Source organism: Colletotrichum fioriniae (assembly GCF_027942845.1).
Source record: "Colletotrichum fioriniae strain IMI 355084 chromosome Unknown scaffold_1, whole genome shotgun sequence".
NCBI lineage: Eukaryota > Fungi > Ascomycota > Sordariomycetes > Glomerellales > Glomerellaceae > Colletotrichum > Colletotrichum fioriniae.
This window is the reverse complement of record NW_027076837.1, coordinates 6,150,105-6,164,714: the sequence shown is the minus strand read 5'-3', so window position 1 is coordinate 6,164,714 and position 14,610 is coordinate 6,150,105. Positions and strand designations below refer to the sequence as shown.

Here is a 14,610-nt window from a genome sequence, read left to right as displayed (position 1 = left end):
GGTACACTAGCAGTGCGGCAACCAGATCCTCCCGCCCCCTCCCCTTTTCCCTTCCTCTCTTGATCGGCAGTCCTACTTCGAAGACGGCCCGTTCAAGCCAGCCGACTGAAATACTAAGCTTATATGGGATTGGGTGTAGCCATCTTTCCTGGCAAAAGTGCTTTGCTGCCCGGGACGAGTGACGAGGCGAGGGGTATCACGAACCGGTCCGGGGAATCTTCTGGTGGCGTTCGCTGAAGAACACAGACCAAGGTATCACCGGGTCGGGAACCAGTGGATTTCCAGCGTACGCGAGCTCCCACAGGTTTGTTGTCAGACTTCCGCGAGATGCCTTCCAGGGTGAGCTGGCGCCGTTGTACTCGTGGTTCAACTTTGGCATATCCTTATTCTTTGCATGTCACTTTGATGGACTACTCGTGACTCTTGATCCGTTCGGGTGTCTCGGGTGTTCTAAGGAGAGTATATCGGTGGTAAAGTGTCGCACAAGCTTGTTGTCCATGATGTCCCGTCGCGAGTGGCATGACTTGGCTTGGGCTAGGGAGCCAACAGGGGAATTTGCAGGAGTGATAGTCTACTGATTATCTTTCAGTCGAAAATCTTCTTCCGCATTAGAATGCCGAAAGATAAAAAGCAATTCGTCATGGGTCAAGCAGCTCAACACCTTCTAGAAGCCTGGGCATCGTGTCGAAACCAGTTGGTTTTGGGTTGAGACAGTAATTCATGTCTTCAGCCGTCGCACTCGCGTCATATAAGCCCTTACCTTGGTCTTGTCTCGGCGAAAATCAATCAGCCAGCATCCGCAGAGGGCAACCAGAGAAACATGCAGGGTGAAACGGAGGTTATACCTATAAAGTCCAGAGTTGCGAACGCTACACGAAGTATGACCAGCATTCACTCTCAGTCAATCACCACCGAGTTTTACGGGTTAAATTGAAGAAGGATGGATCAGACATAGCCAAAGAGGTGATCACCAGCGGGCTGTAGATCAGGCGTATGCGGTGGCGGCAGCAGCAGCAGCAGCAGCAGAAACAGCAGCAGCAGAAACACGGCACAGGTGGGCCAAGGTAGGGTCGTACAATTCGCGTGGGAAATTTTCCATAACATCTGCATATCTGCCTAGGCAGCTGAAAAGCTACAACACTGTAGCAAAGACTCAGCGGTGATGCCTAATTGGTATGGCGTTCGCATGGCATCATGTGGCTATAGATTGATTGTCGAGGGCTGCATGGGTTTTCAGAGATGTCTGAAGCCATCCGAGGTGGCTGACATGCACGACGGGCGACCATGCCTTGGTATTGGCAAGAGTGGCACTTTCACCCCTATTCTGCGCTTATTTTCAGCTTGAATGGAGAGCAGTAGACTTGTTCGAAATGCTGATCACACTTTGCGCACTCGGAAAGCTGTCGAGGATCTCCTCCAATGGTCTCGTATTGCTTTCTCATTACACAGTGAAATAAGAGGTTTATTCTCAGACTCACCGTGAACTAGAGCTGGTTAAGGTTACCACATTGGAACAATGACTACCTGCTGACGACAGTAGCTTGCGTTCTCTCAAAATCGAAAGTCAGCCTTTAGGTCCGTCTAGAGAACCTGGGTCCCGCAATGAAGCACAACAGGCCTGATAAGCCCCTCGAATTTCACGCAGACTCGAAGGGAAAGCGCCCAAGAATTCGGCCGTTTAACTCAATAAATAAGTTTCGTCCGAATCTGGGACCCGTGGGAAGTAAGGGGTGGTAAGAAAACGGTGCGCCGCCAGCGGGAGGCTGCAGTGAATCCGACGGATTTCCGTGGTGTTTGCTGGCTCAGCTCCGCTCCACCAGGCCGCGTCGAACGTGCCAGTCCTTGATTTGCGAAGAGGGCGTTAGCTGAGTGATGCGTGCTTATGCAACCTCCCGTCGAAGGCCTCTTAAACGGGGCAAGCAAAATTTCTCTTGATAGGGAAACATGCCAATTGAAAAATGGCAGTGGCTGCCCTCGTTCGAGTTGGATTTTGGAGTCTGGCTGGCGTAAGTAGTGAGTGCTCTTTGGGGATGAAATACAGATGCCTACTGCGGTATGGGCAATACCATAATGGATTTGGAATAGAATGGCGCTTTTTTTTAACCAATCCATGTCAGAGGATATATTTCGCTATAGTTGAACTCTCTGAATTATCCACATGGCAGACGGGATCTGAAATCGCACATGAATCGGAAGGCCAGTTGGCTACGTTGCCGTTCTTACCGGAATGTGTCAGCGGCCGGCATTATCGCCCGCAAAATCCGGCCCCATAGTCCCGACTTCGGCCGGAGGAGGTGGCCGAGGCAATCGGGGCGGGACCACCAAGGAGAGATGAGCGAATCGATGGCGCCCTAGAAGACTGGGATGACGTGATGCTTTTGGTGCCCCACGCAACCCGCGCTGGGACCTGAATGGAATTATGGAAGTGTGGTGGTTGCGCGGGGGTCGAGAGAGAGCGGGGCAGTTATTGGGGGGGGCGTTAGGTTGTGTTTGTTAATCATCATGCAATGGAGGGCTAAAGTGACGGCGTCTTGGGTGGTGGAGGGGTCAAGCTGTACCTGAGGGAAGGATAAAAGGGTTCAATGTGTTTGAGTAAAGCTAGAAATTCAATCCGTTTGCCCCGAACAATATTTGAAGCTCCAACCTTGACATATCCATATTACGTCTCAATTGACATTCAGGCAAACCTTAGCCATTGACAATACACAAACGACAAGATGACCAAGATTCTCCTTACAGGTAAGTGATGAGTGAGATCATAGCCGCACTCCCAGCACCCTCCCTCCATAATAAACCACTTCCTCTCCTGCGGGTGAGAAGCTCTCAATGCGACCCAAGAACACAATCCACTAACACACCACCAGGCGGCTCCGGGTTCATCGCCGCCCACATCCTTGAACAGCTCCTCGCGCGCGGCCACTCCGTCGTAACGACCGTCCGCTCAGAGGACAAGGCCCAGCGCATCCGCGACGCCCACAAGGACCTCGACGCGTCCCGCCTCCACGTCGCCATCGTCCCGGACATTGCGCGCCCCGACGCCTTTGACGAGGTCGTCAAGACGCCCGGCCTCGAGGCCGTCCTGCACACCGCCAGCCCCTTCCACTTCAAGTGGACCGACGCCCAAAAGGAGCTCATCGACCCGGCTGTCGTCGGCACCACGGCCATCCTTAAGGCGCTCAAGCGGGACGCGCCGGGCGTCAAGAGGGTCGTCGTCACGTCGAGCTTCGCGTCCGTCATTGACGAGGCCAAGACGGAGGACCCCAACACCATCTTCACCGAGGAATTCTGGAACCCCGTCACGGTCGAGGATATCGGGCGCAGTCCCGCGACGGCGTACCGCGCGTCCAAGAAGCTCGCTGAAAAGGCCGCGTGGGACTTTGTCAAGGACGAGAAGCCCGGCTTCGACCTCGTCACGCTGACGCCGCCGCTTGTGCTGGGCCCCGTGGTGCACCATTTCGCGGACCTGAACAGCATCAACACGTCCAACGAGCGGGTCGTGGATCTGGTCAAGGGCAAGTGGAAGGATGCTGTGGCGCCGACGGGCGCGGCGTACCTCTGGATCGACGTGCGGGACCTGGCGCTCTCGCACATCTTGGCGCTGGAGAAGCCCGAGGCCGGCGGTAAGAGGCTCTTCACGACGGCCGGGTGGTTCAGCAACGCCGAGATCGCAGCAGTGGTGAGGAAGAACTTCCCCGAGCTGAAGGATAGGTTGCCTGCAGAGGGGACCAAGGGCGGGGAGTTGCCGCCCAAGGATAAGGTGTACGGGTACGACAACAGCGCGACGGAGAAGATTCTGGGTATCAAGTGGAAGAGCCTGGAGGAGAGTATCACTGATTTGGTCAAGGATATCAAGGGGTTCGGGATCTAGGCTGCTGTGTTGCCCATACGATTTTATAAGAAGTACTAGACACGTAAGACAAGAACCTTTCAACGACCTCATGACTGATGTACGTGAAATTTTCATGTGTGTTGCTTTGTATTGTGCCGTCCCATAGCAACTGAGTATTTTCACTTTTTGTGACTAATTTTTCAGATATTTTATCAAACACGCGACAACAGAGGTGGCATCTCTCTGCCCTCTGTCTTTTGCAGTCGTGTATTTCTTTTCAATTCTACTACACTACTAGAATAGACAAATGAAGAATTAAAAAATAAACCCCCCCCCCCCGAACGCATGGGAGGGGGGTACTGACCTTATAATTCACGCCCCTGCCCGGAATCGAACAGCGCGCCCCTCAGTCAACCCGGACACTAACTTCATTAGAGTATTTATTTTTTATTTGACCATTCGACCGCCTCGCACACAGCTTGACCTGACCTCGCCGACCTAGACGGGCGCTGCTGTGCTGGTGACAGAATTGGGATTAAGGGGGGGTATATACCCTTGGCCCTTGGCTGGCTGGACAACCGCCTCAGAGGAAGGAGCGAGGCAGACAGAAGGAGAATATATTCTTCGTTTAATCACTGTGTATTTCTAATGATGCCAAACCACCAGACAGCAACTCATCTGTTCATGAGAAACATCTTACTCGCGTGGCCCGGAAACTGTAGGTTCACGACCAGAGCCAAGCCTTGTACCACGAATGGACATCACATCAGCAATATTCAAAACTTTTGTTGCAAGAAAGCACATACCAAACTTGAACATGATAACCTCCAGTCATCCAAGCTGTTCTAGATAGTAGCATTCACACTCCAAGGCCCAAACCCAGGCCAATGCTGCCCACCACCGCCGCCTCCTCCTCCTCCTCCTATTCCTCCCCCTCCCCTCCACCACCACCCCATCCATACGCATCAGGATCCAACATCCCCCTCCTCCCCATCCACCCGCCCCCCAAGCCGATTATGCGCCTCACACAAACTCCCATCCCGTCCTCTCACCTCAACACCATTCCCGCACCCAGGCCTCCGGCACCTCGCATGCGCAAGACAATACCGCGAACCACCCCCATTCACGCCGCCCGCAGCCGGCTCCGCGCACCCTTCCTGGCCGCACACGTGGGCCCGGCAGTACGGCGACAGCGGCAGATTGAGGCTCAGCACGCCCAGCATCATCATCGTCTGCGACAGGACGACCGTCTCGCGGATCTGCTGGCAGCCCTGGACGGAGCATTTGTGGTCGGTACAGTAGCGGCCCAAGGCCGAGCGCTCATTTTGACAGCTGCGGTCTCGGCAGGTGTGCTCTAGGCAGAGGCTGCCTCCTTCGACGACGCGGGCGTCGCAGCCTGCTCTGCGGCAGCGTGTTGCCAAGTCTGGGGGGATGAAAGTCAGCTTTGGTGGTTCTGGACAAGACTCGAAGAGTGGCCAAAGTGAAGAAGATGAAGAGGCCGAGAGGCGGATATCAAAACCCATGCCAATAGAGAGAAGAAAAAAAGGGGGGACAGAAACTCACGCTCCTCGCACATATCCCTCACATTCTCCCCATCCACATGTCGAAACCTCTCACACCCAGGCGTACCACAAATCCGATGCCGATCACAGTAATGCCCAAACGCCCCATCCCTCTCGCAATCGCGCCTCGCACACTTATGCCTCACGCACAAATCACTCCCCTCCCACTTCCTCTCCCAGCACCCTCCCGATCACACTCGTGCCTCTTACAATACCGTCCCGCCACGCCCCCCGCATCCGGCATATGCCTCGTCTTGATCCTCCCGCACCCCTCTCCTCGCAGGTATGCGCCACGCACGTACCGTCGCCGGCGCCCGCCGCCCTCGCGTTGCCGCACGGCGGCTGCTGCTCGAACCGGCAGTGGTGCTCGCCGCAGTGGGCCGAGGGGACGCCGTGCTCGTTGACGTGGGCGAAGCGCCGGCAGCCCGGGGCGGCGCACATGCGGTGGCGGTCGCAGTGGCGGGAGGGGGTCGTGGGCGTCCCCGTCGCGCCGGGGCAGCGGGCTAGGCAGGAGGGGGCGGCACAGGTGTGGGAGGTGCAAAAGGAGGATGGAGGGGATTTTGGGTTTGTGCAGTCTTGGTGGTCGCAGCGGTGGTCTGGGCAGTATCTGTAGTCTGTACCGTTGGGGTGGTTGCGTTGGTTTGCGCAGCCTTGGTGGATGCAGTTGTCTGGCATGTGTTGTTACTTATTAGTGTGTTTGAGAGATGGATGATGGAGGTTGTATGCTGGGAGACGGGGAGACGTACGATACTGTGAGCAGAACCTGAATTCTTTGGGGTCGTAGTTCTTGATATAGTTGTTGCATCTGGCATCGTTCATCATGCCCTGGCACAGAAGATCTGGGGATAATATCCAGTTGTCAATATTTCAGGGGTAAACATCATGTCCGCGAGGCCGAGGGGCTACAAACGTTGTTGGCAATATCCCCTGTTATTAGTCCTCATGTTCAAACACGCAGCATTGTTATCAATCTTCTTGCAGCAGTGGAGTTTGCAGAACCGAGACGGATAGCGGTTCCCATCTCTCGTCAAGGTCACCCTGGTATGCGGACATCGGCCCGCGGGAGTCGCGTAGCTGCATAGTCTCTCCAACTCTTGAGGCGTGAGTCTCTTTCTCCTACTCATGGTCAACTCCTGTGGCTTTTGATCAAGCGATGTAGTGTTTGTTTCTTGTGTGTATGGATTCGGAAGAGAAGACTTTGTTCAAAAGATGTGAGTCAATGTGCCGAGAACTGAAGAGAAAATGAAGACAAGTCGGGGAATGTTTGCTCAGTATTGAGTCCCCCCTTCGGCTTTTAAACGGCAAACCAAAACACCCCCTTCAAAGTACGCATAAAGTCGGTGAGCAACCACCCGCGAGGCAAATCAAGGCAACAGAAACTCGCGAGGAAAAAAAACAGCTTTCTTGTGTGGAATGCGAGATGTGATGGGAAACCTCAAGTATGATGACGTGGGGGCAGGCGGTGGTTCAGGTAGGACGAGTGAGAGGGCTGCTCATGTGAGGGCGCCCGGTAGAAACCCGATTAGGCGCTCTTCTAAGTAAGCAAAAGAGACTCGTGACTTGGATGTAAAGGCGAGGATGTCGAGTGTTACAAACTTCTTTTGGATAGGAGCATTCAGTGTCATGTTTGGTCTTGCTATCGAGGAGGCGGTGTGCCTCAAGACGGTTCCACGAAGATGTCGGTACCCGGATTTTGGGGTTCAACAGTGAGTCTTCCTTCGGGAGGAAAAGATGAGACTGATGGGTGTTTGCTTTACACTGAAGAAGAGACGAGGCTAGCGAGCTTGAGTCCTGAGATTTCCAAGGGCCATCTGCTTCACAAGATAGATTCCGACTAGACAAGAGTACCCCCCAGCGATTCAATTCAGTAAGGAGCGTCACCGAGCAAGTGAAATGTGCCTCAACGTCTCAACTAAGATGGATCTATCCAACTCAACAACAGTAACATGTCTTGCGGCTAGTTAGTGCTTGGCCCCGAAATAAGTTCCATCTTCCCGGCACCTACTAATGACTAAGGGTATCTTCACTTGAGTGAGTGAAATGTATGACAATCGAGACTACAACGTCCTTCCAAACTTGAAGAAAGTAACCAGAACCAAAAAAACAACGACGCGAAAGCATGCCCCCGTCTTCCCAAACCAAGATATCCTTCAGATCAGCAAAAGAATTGCGTCGAGGGGGAATCGAACCCCCGGCTCCCCGACGCTGCTAGGATGGCAACGGAGAATTTTACCACTAAACCATCGACGCAGATGATCCCAGATCGTAGTTATCTCGATGCTGGGTGGTTGACGGTGAAGGGTGGATGTGTAATTATATCCCTCAACTTGCAAAATTTCGACGAGGGGGAGCTGTTGGTGGGTTGGCAGTTTGATGTTGTGGAGCTGTGGTGGACGGGGTGGGGCTACACCTACGTAGTAGTGCCCGGGTGCAAAAAGTTCTCTTTGAGATTAATTGATGTTGAAGAAGAGAATAGGAAAAGAAAAAAAGAAGGGGAAAAAAAAATCGGATGTGTGGGTTTGAGATTATGAGAAAATGTACTGGTTCATATGTGCCGTGAGTTGGGTGGACGAGATGGGGGAAACTGGCTTTCCAATAGGATGTAGTTGCGCGAAACGTAGACTATCACGAGTAACGTCGCTCAGTATCATTCGTTGATTTGGAGGCAGGGACTGGACTGAGGACTTGGGCCTTTATGATATCGTGCAGGAGGATCCGCAAACCAAGGCAAGGCAGGCTAATCAGAAGAGTCAGCCTCAACAGAAGGTGCAAGTGAAGGCCGCCCCCTCTCGACAGGTTGCACATGTACCACATCTCGGCATTGGATGTCGGTACGATAAATAAGCAGGACCACGTGGGGTCGCTCACTGTATTGTTCATAATCTACCCTCAAAAACCTGTTCTGGGTTGCGAGAAGCTGTTTAAGCCTCCTCAGCTGCTTTTCCCTCAATGTTGAAAGCTAGTCGAGACACAGTCGACCAACTGGATCGCCAATTTTCCCTCCGGCGCGCTATGCCATGTAAAATATGTATCTCTCTCTCACACACACACCCTCTCTCTCTCAGTTCTTCCCGTACTGTGGAACCGAAAACCGCACACATATGCTTTCCTCTAAGCTGAGTCACCCTCGGATCCCTCCTCTAGGTCTTCGCCGGCACCCTGAAGGACTTCGGCCTCTGTCGTCGTCAGGCCCTTTCTAATGGCGAGGACGTTGTCCACAATCACTGCATCGATGCCTTCCTTCACCTGGCGCTGCAAGAAATGGTTAGCATCGCTGTCCATCCGAAACGCATGTCAGACCATGAAACTTACCTGGACCATGATGGGGTTGTTGTTCAATGTACCGTAACTGACACACAGCAGACCGCTTTCCTTGACGACGCGCACCAGCCGGGGACTGTTAATCAGCGGCTCGGCAGCACTGACAATGCCAATCAAGTTCCAGCGACTGGCGAACCGAATCGCCTCCTGAAGAGAAGATGCTCTGATATCGCCGACAGGGCAAGTGCCTGCATCCGTCAAGAACATGATGGGGATGGAAGGCTGCTTGAAGGTCAAGCAGAGACAAATGTCCGGATTGAAGGAGCTGAAGATGATGTGCCTGTTGCCAGCAAGATCATAGACCTTGGACAGGACAGTGTCGCAGAAGGAGTTAAGCTCGACGGCGTAGGTATCCATCTCTTGCTCCTCACTCTCGTGGAGCATGGGGTACTTCATCTCAATATTGAAGCCGATGTGTTCGGGGAGCTGTCGGAACAAGTCCTCCAAAGTGGCAAAGGGAGCTTGAATGAAGTTGCCTCTAGAGTTGGCTTTGTAGCCCTTGTTCTTGAAGTCTCGAGTGTGCTTCATGCGCTCTTCACTGTGTCCGTTGAGACCATCGCCAGCGTAGCCCATGGACAAAGACCGCTGTCTAGGACCAGGTGCGTTGTTTCTCACGCGCTCAATTCTCTCATTGACTGCGTTGACACCGTTGTTGACACCATTGGTGCGGTTCGAGTCGGGGTTGATGTGCAGGAATTGCTCCAGGGTCAAGGTGTGAACCGGGGCATCGATACCTGTCTCACTGACAAGGAAGTCATGGTAAATAACCGGGACATGATCCTTGGTCAGCTGGACATCGAATTCGACGTACTGCGCGCCCAGGTTGGCTGCTGCGATGAACGAAGGTACCGTGTTCTCTCCAAGCTGGAGAGACTTGTTGCTCGTCATGTTCTTACCCATGCCGCGGTGACCAATGACCATCGTTGTAGCTAGCTTCTTCCAGTAGGTCTGCTGAGAGTTGATTTCCATGTTGGGGTGCGAGAATGGCGTGACAACCAGGAAGTTGAAGTTGACAGTGCCAATGACATCCAAGTTGTTGGCCAGAATCGGTACACAGACGTCACCCTGAAGGTTCATGCGCTTCGTGCCAAGCGTCGGTCTGATGGAAGACAACAGGGCTACACCGCGCCCGATCTTGTTCTTCTCATTTCCAGAGTAGGTTGGGACAATGTCAAACATCAGCTTGACCTGGGAAGGGTCTGCCGAAGTGAACACGATAGGCTCTGTGGAGATGGTCTCATGAACAGGCAAGTCAACAATGGTGGGCTCTCCCTTGGCACCACTGGCTGACACAACAATGGACAAGGCCGTGTCGAGTTCCGTCAAGTGGGCCTCAGTCAAGGGAACGCGGTCGAGTTTGACGGCCTCGAGATTCTTCCGCATGTCCATGGATCCGAGACTGACAAGAACCATGCTCTGATCGGTAAGATAGCGATGACCAAAGGTCTTGACCGGCTCAACGGGACGAATAGCACCATTTGACTTGCGACCATCGATCGAAGACATGTTCTCAGGAGACGAAGACCGAGGAGAGCTCTCATTGGAAATTTTGAGATTGTTCGTAGGCTGCACGATTTCGGACTCGGCTTGAGTAGCGAGAAGCCTGGCAATGTCGAGATGACCACGCAGGGCGGCGTGTTCCTTGGCGGTCCAACCAGATGAATCGGCCTTGGCGACAACCGCGCCAGAGTCGACCAGCAGTTGTACCATCGACAAGTGACCGTCAACAGCGGCGACATGGAGTGGTGTCCAGGCGTAAGTGTTCTCTGCGACTTCGAGGTCGGCTTTCTGCTCCTCGGTGCCGGTAATCAGCGACTTTGCAATTTCATCGTGGCCGAATCGGGCGGCAAGGTGCAGAGCGGTTTCACCCGTCTTGTCTTGCCAGTTGATGTCGACCCCAGCTTCAACGAGCATCTCGACGATGACCTTGTAGTTGGACTTGGTGGCCATAGCGAGAACCGCACCGGATTTGGACACCGTTCGTCTCATCTCGGCCTTCCTGACACTCACACCCTTCCAGTTTTCGCCCTGAAGAAGGGCTTTGGTGGTCAATGGATGTCCACCCACGACACTCAGGTGCAAAGGAGCATATCCTTCGTTATCCTGCCATTCGGGGGCATCGATGCCATTCTCAACGTTGAATTGACCCCATTCCTGCATATTGGCCATGATGATCTGGCATACGACGACGAAGCCGAATCGGGCAGCATAATGAAGCGGCAAACGTCCAAAGGAATCTCTGGCGCTAAGCGCGTCTCTGTGCTCGGGCTTGAGAGTGTCGAGGAGGTACATGAGAATCTGAACAGCCTCATCGTCCTTGCCTAGTAGCTTCGTCTCGTTCTGATTGAGTGCGCGGGGAACCACAGCCTGCGAGACTGCTGGCTGGAGATCGTGAGAAGTGAACTGAGTGCCGATCGGGAAAGGATACGATTTGGGCTCATTGTCGGGATCAGACGACTTGGTCCTGCCAATGTGGATGACAAGTCGGTGAATGCAGTTGCGGTGGTTGATGTCCTCGGGCTCGTAAATGGACGGCAGCTGATCGATAAGATAGGCAATGCTCGCCTTGGACCTCGCAGCAATGGAACGCTGCAGAAGGTTGAGGAGCAAGCTTTGAGAAGACTGCTCACCAGTCACGTTGCCCTCGTCCAGTCCGGCCTTGAGTGAGTCGACATTGTCGCTGCGGATGGCCTGCTCCAAGGTGTCGAGTAGGTTTTGCGACAAAGTCAACATGGCCTTGGAAGATGCGCGGCCCAGCGACCGCACTGACCTGTCCGACTTGGAGTCGTCAACGTTGCGGGCGTCACCAAGGGCGGAGATCCATTTGTTAATCTCAGTGAGGAGGCGCGTGCTCGTTGTGTCCTTAGCAAAAGGCAAGGGGTCGACTTTTGTCGAGATGTAGCGGTGCTGGGAAGCCGTCTCGGGGAGCTTCTTGTCGAGCTTCTTTGTGATTTTGACGAAGCCTCTGCGGTTGATCTCGGCGAACCAATTGAGGTTTCTCAGCATGATGCGCATCTCGTAGAGAGCGCCCATGAGCTCCTCGGTCTCATCCTCATCGAGGTTGGAGACGACGTCGGGGACGCGGCCATAGCGGTCGCGCAACAGACTGAGACGGCGGACGGCCTCGCCAAGCTTGCGATTGTAGAAAGAGTCGACGTCTTCGAGATTACGATCCAGGGCAAAGAAGAATTCTGCAAGATGTGGTCAGGGGATGGGCTGCGCCCTCACGGTCCGGTCCAAGTCCGCCCACCTGCAAGATCCACCGTCTCTCCGTTCTTGGCCGATTGCGCCGCGGCCTTGATCAATTTCTTCAGGCCCTTGTAATTGATGTAGAAGGCCGCCCACTCGGGGACTTGGTTGCGGGGGAGACTGCAGACAGCGTAAGCATGTTTTTCCATGAAATCAGAAGGCGGTCAGGTAAGTAAAGGCAAGGCCAAAAATAGCAGAGATATCGGTTTCTGTCGGGTGAAGCGGCAAGGGGGAGGGAGAGAGGGATGGGAAGGAAGACGCACTTTCTGCCGAACTTCATGGTGAAATGATGTCTGAGTCCGTTATCAGGGATTGGATGTGACGCTGTGGCGTCGGCTGGTAGTGATACTGTCTAGGCGATACAGCTTTGAAAGATGGAATGCTGCAGTAACAGATAAGGTGCTGACGAGAAAATAAGACGGCAAGAGTAAATGAGGATGCTGAACGGCTGCTTAGAGGCAGATAGACTCGCAACCGCAATCAAACATTTTCCTTTTTTCTCAGTTCTCGTAGGTGGTCGTGATTTTGACTGGGGGATAAGTGTATGACGGTCGGAGGTTTGTTGTAAGAGGTGAGGTGAGGTGAGGTGAGGTGGTGAATGAGGTAAGTTGGAGAAAGCTGCCAAAAACGTGAAGAAGAAACAAATCTAAGTCGGTGTACCGGAGAGAACTCGAGATATAGAAGGCACTATCCGCTTCTTCTTTGTTGCGGCAAAAAAAGAGAGGATCCAGAATTCGAGGTCGCTCAGTCAGTCACGAGAGTCCCGTTGGTTTTTCCAGGTTCAAGGAGCTCCACATCCAGCTCGCCATTGACTGAAAAAGGGCGGAGAAGCAGTGACTGAGATGGGCGTATCCGTACGGTATTTGGTATTTGTCCAATGACTGGCTTACCGAATACACCTCTACAGAATTCAAAGAGAAGAAGAGTGAGGAACGAGATCCGGGTCCCCCCCTTCAGGAGAGCATCGGTGGGTTGGAGGGGGATTATGTATGAATGAATGAACCAGAACTTCAGACCGACCGGTGCAAGGAGAGTGGATTGACAAGTGGCGGAAGCATGCAACAGTACTTCTGGTACCTTAGCATACGCACTTTACTGCAGTAGCAGGAATCCAGGAGAGAGAAAAGAAGAGGTGTGGGAGGTGTGAGCTCATCTCAACCTCCACAGCGGCCGCAGGGTATCCAAAGCCTTGGCACGCCGTACCTCTTTGTCGGTCGTCAAGTACCCCACACGCCAATTCGCGCTGTGTAGGGTACTGCTAGGTCCCGGCGCGACGACTCGAGACACGGTCGGGAGGTACCTGAGACACCCAAACCACCACCTTCCACCACCCAGCACCAGTCGCTTCTGAACGTGACGGCAGGCACGCAGGCACGCAGGCACAGCAAATGGCAGTAGCAACCCAGCAAAAAGCCTAAGGTTCCTGCCCTCGAAATGAGAAAAACACAGTGTTCACTGGAGAGTATCCCAAAAACAGCTTGAGGTGTGGCGTTATCCGGTCGGTGAAGCTAGCCACTTGGAAGCCGCCGTTGACCGCCCGTGGAGCGCCGCCCCTGTTTGATTCGCCAAGTCACGGGATGACCGCCCCATTATGGCTTCAGCTGGCCGGCCTGTCCATGATCACCCCGCCGTTGATGTAGCACCAACGCTGGCTATCCCGTCCTTTTTCCCTTCCTCTCCTAATGCCTCCATTGAATGCTCCCGTCAGTGGTCGTCACAAGTGAACGAGAGCGATGAAAAGAGTTGCATGCTGACGTTGCTGGCTCAATTGATCGGATTACACGTGTATGCCCTATCCCGCGCCGGTCTACCGTCTACCGGCCAGTGGTGGTGCACCGCAAGTGAGCCTGTACCGTTCACTAGTTTCTCATAACCCAATTCTAATCACTTTAGTGCCCTGCACCGCGCACAGCGTTCCCACCTCTCCGTAAGGTGAGGTAGAGGCTCACTGGGCTGAAGGGCCTGAGGCGAGTCGGGGCCGCGTCCCGGGACACATCTCATCTCACATTCGAGCAGCCCTCCCGGCACGCCGGGTCAGATGGGCTGTCTAAAAATTCTAGACCGCCTCGCAGGCTTGTCAGGTTGTCCGTCCTCATGACCTTTTCCACCCCCGGAGGACTCGCCGAGGGCGGGAAGGACCCTGAAACCGACATCGGGCTCTGTCCGGCCAAAATGCACGTTTTGGCCGCCGTTGGAAGAAGAAAAAGGCACCTGCATGATTCTAAACATACCTAGCATTCAAATGTCCATACCTCTGCGCGCGCCTCTACTGCGTACCTTGTACGGGTACCCCTTGAGTCCTGACTCTTGCACATACAAGTGACTGGTCCAAATTCATCGCGGCCCCAGGAATGACCTACACCAGACCCCACTCAGATCTGGTTCCGCGATGCATGTTCCAAGTTTTGGTTTTTTTTAGGGGTCCTGTCACCTGGTCACTTTGGTCAAGGCAAAAGACCTCGGCATCCCGGCATCCAATCCTCTACAGTCTGCAAATATTGATTGATAATGAGAGGAATTGGTGGCCTCTTGCTTGATGCAGATTCGGCCCTCACGGAGCTGCTAGTCACTTTACTGCTGACTAGCCAAACTTGTCAATGGCCCAATATAATGCCGATGGAACTCGAGTGACGACTGATCAGCAGGGGT

At 53.7% G+C, this 14,610-nt stretch overlaps 2 protein-coding genes and 1 non-coding gene across 3 annotated transcripts; 1 reads left to right on the top strand and 2 right to left on the bottom strand.

The window, feature by feature from the left end:
- Positions 1 to 2,717: 2,717 nt before the first annotated feature.
- Positions 2,718 to 3,868, top strand: GRE2_1 (methylglyoxal reductase (NADPH-dependent) gre2; the record flags this gene model as incomplete). Its single annotated transcript, XM_053194175.1, has 2 exons — positions 2,718 to 2,739; positions 2,865 to 3,868. The coding sequence occupies 2 exons, from the start codon at positions 2,718 to 2,720 to the stop codon at positions 3,866 to 3,868; spliced, it is 1,026 nt and encodes a 341-aa protein (XP_053048372.1).
- A 3,691-nt stretch (positions 3,869 to 7,559) lies between these two features.
- On the bottom strand, positions 7,560 to 7,641 carry N0V96_001588. Its single transcript has one exon. It is a non-coding gene; the product is annotated as a tRNA-Gly (tRNA).
- An 861-nt stretch (positions 7,642 to 8,502) lies between these two features.
- On the bottom strand, positions 8,503 to 12,241 carry GDE1 (Glycerophosphocholine phosphodiesterase; the record flags this gene model as incomplete). The annotated part of the gene is made up of 4 exons (XM_053194174.1): positions 8,503 to 8,643; positions 8,704 to 11,903; positions 11,963 to 12,081; positions 12,225 to 12,241. The coding sequence occupies 4 exons, from the start codon at positions 12,239 to 12,241 to the stop codon at positions 8,503 to 8,505; spliced, it is 3,477 nt and encodes a 1,158-aa protein (XP_053048371.1).
- Positions 12,242 to 14,610: the final 2,369 nt, after the last annotated feature.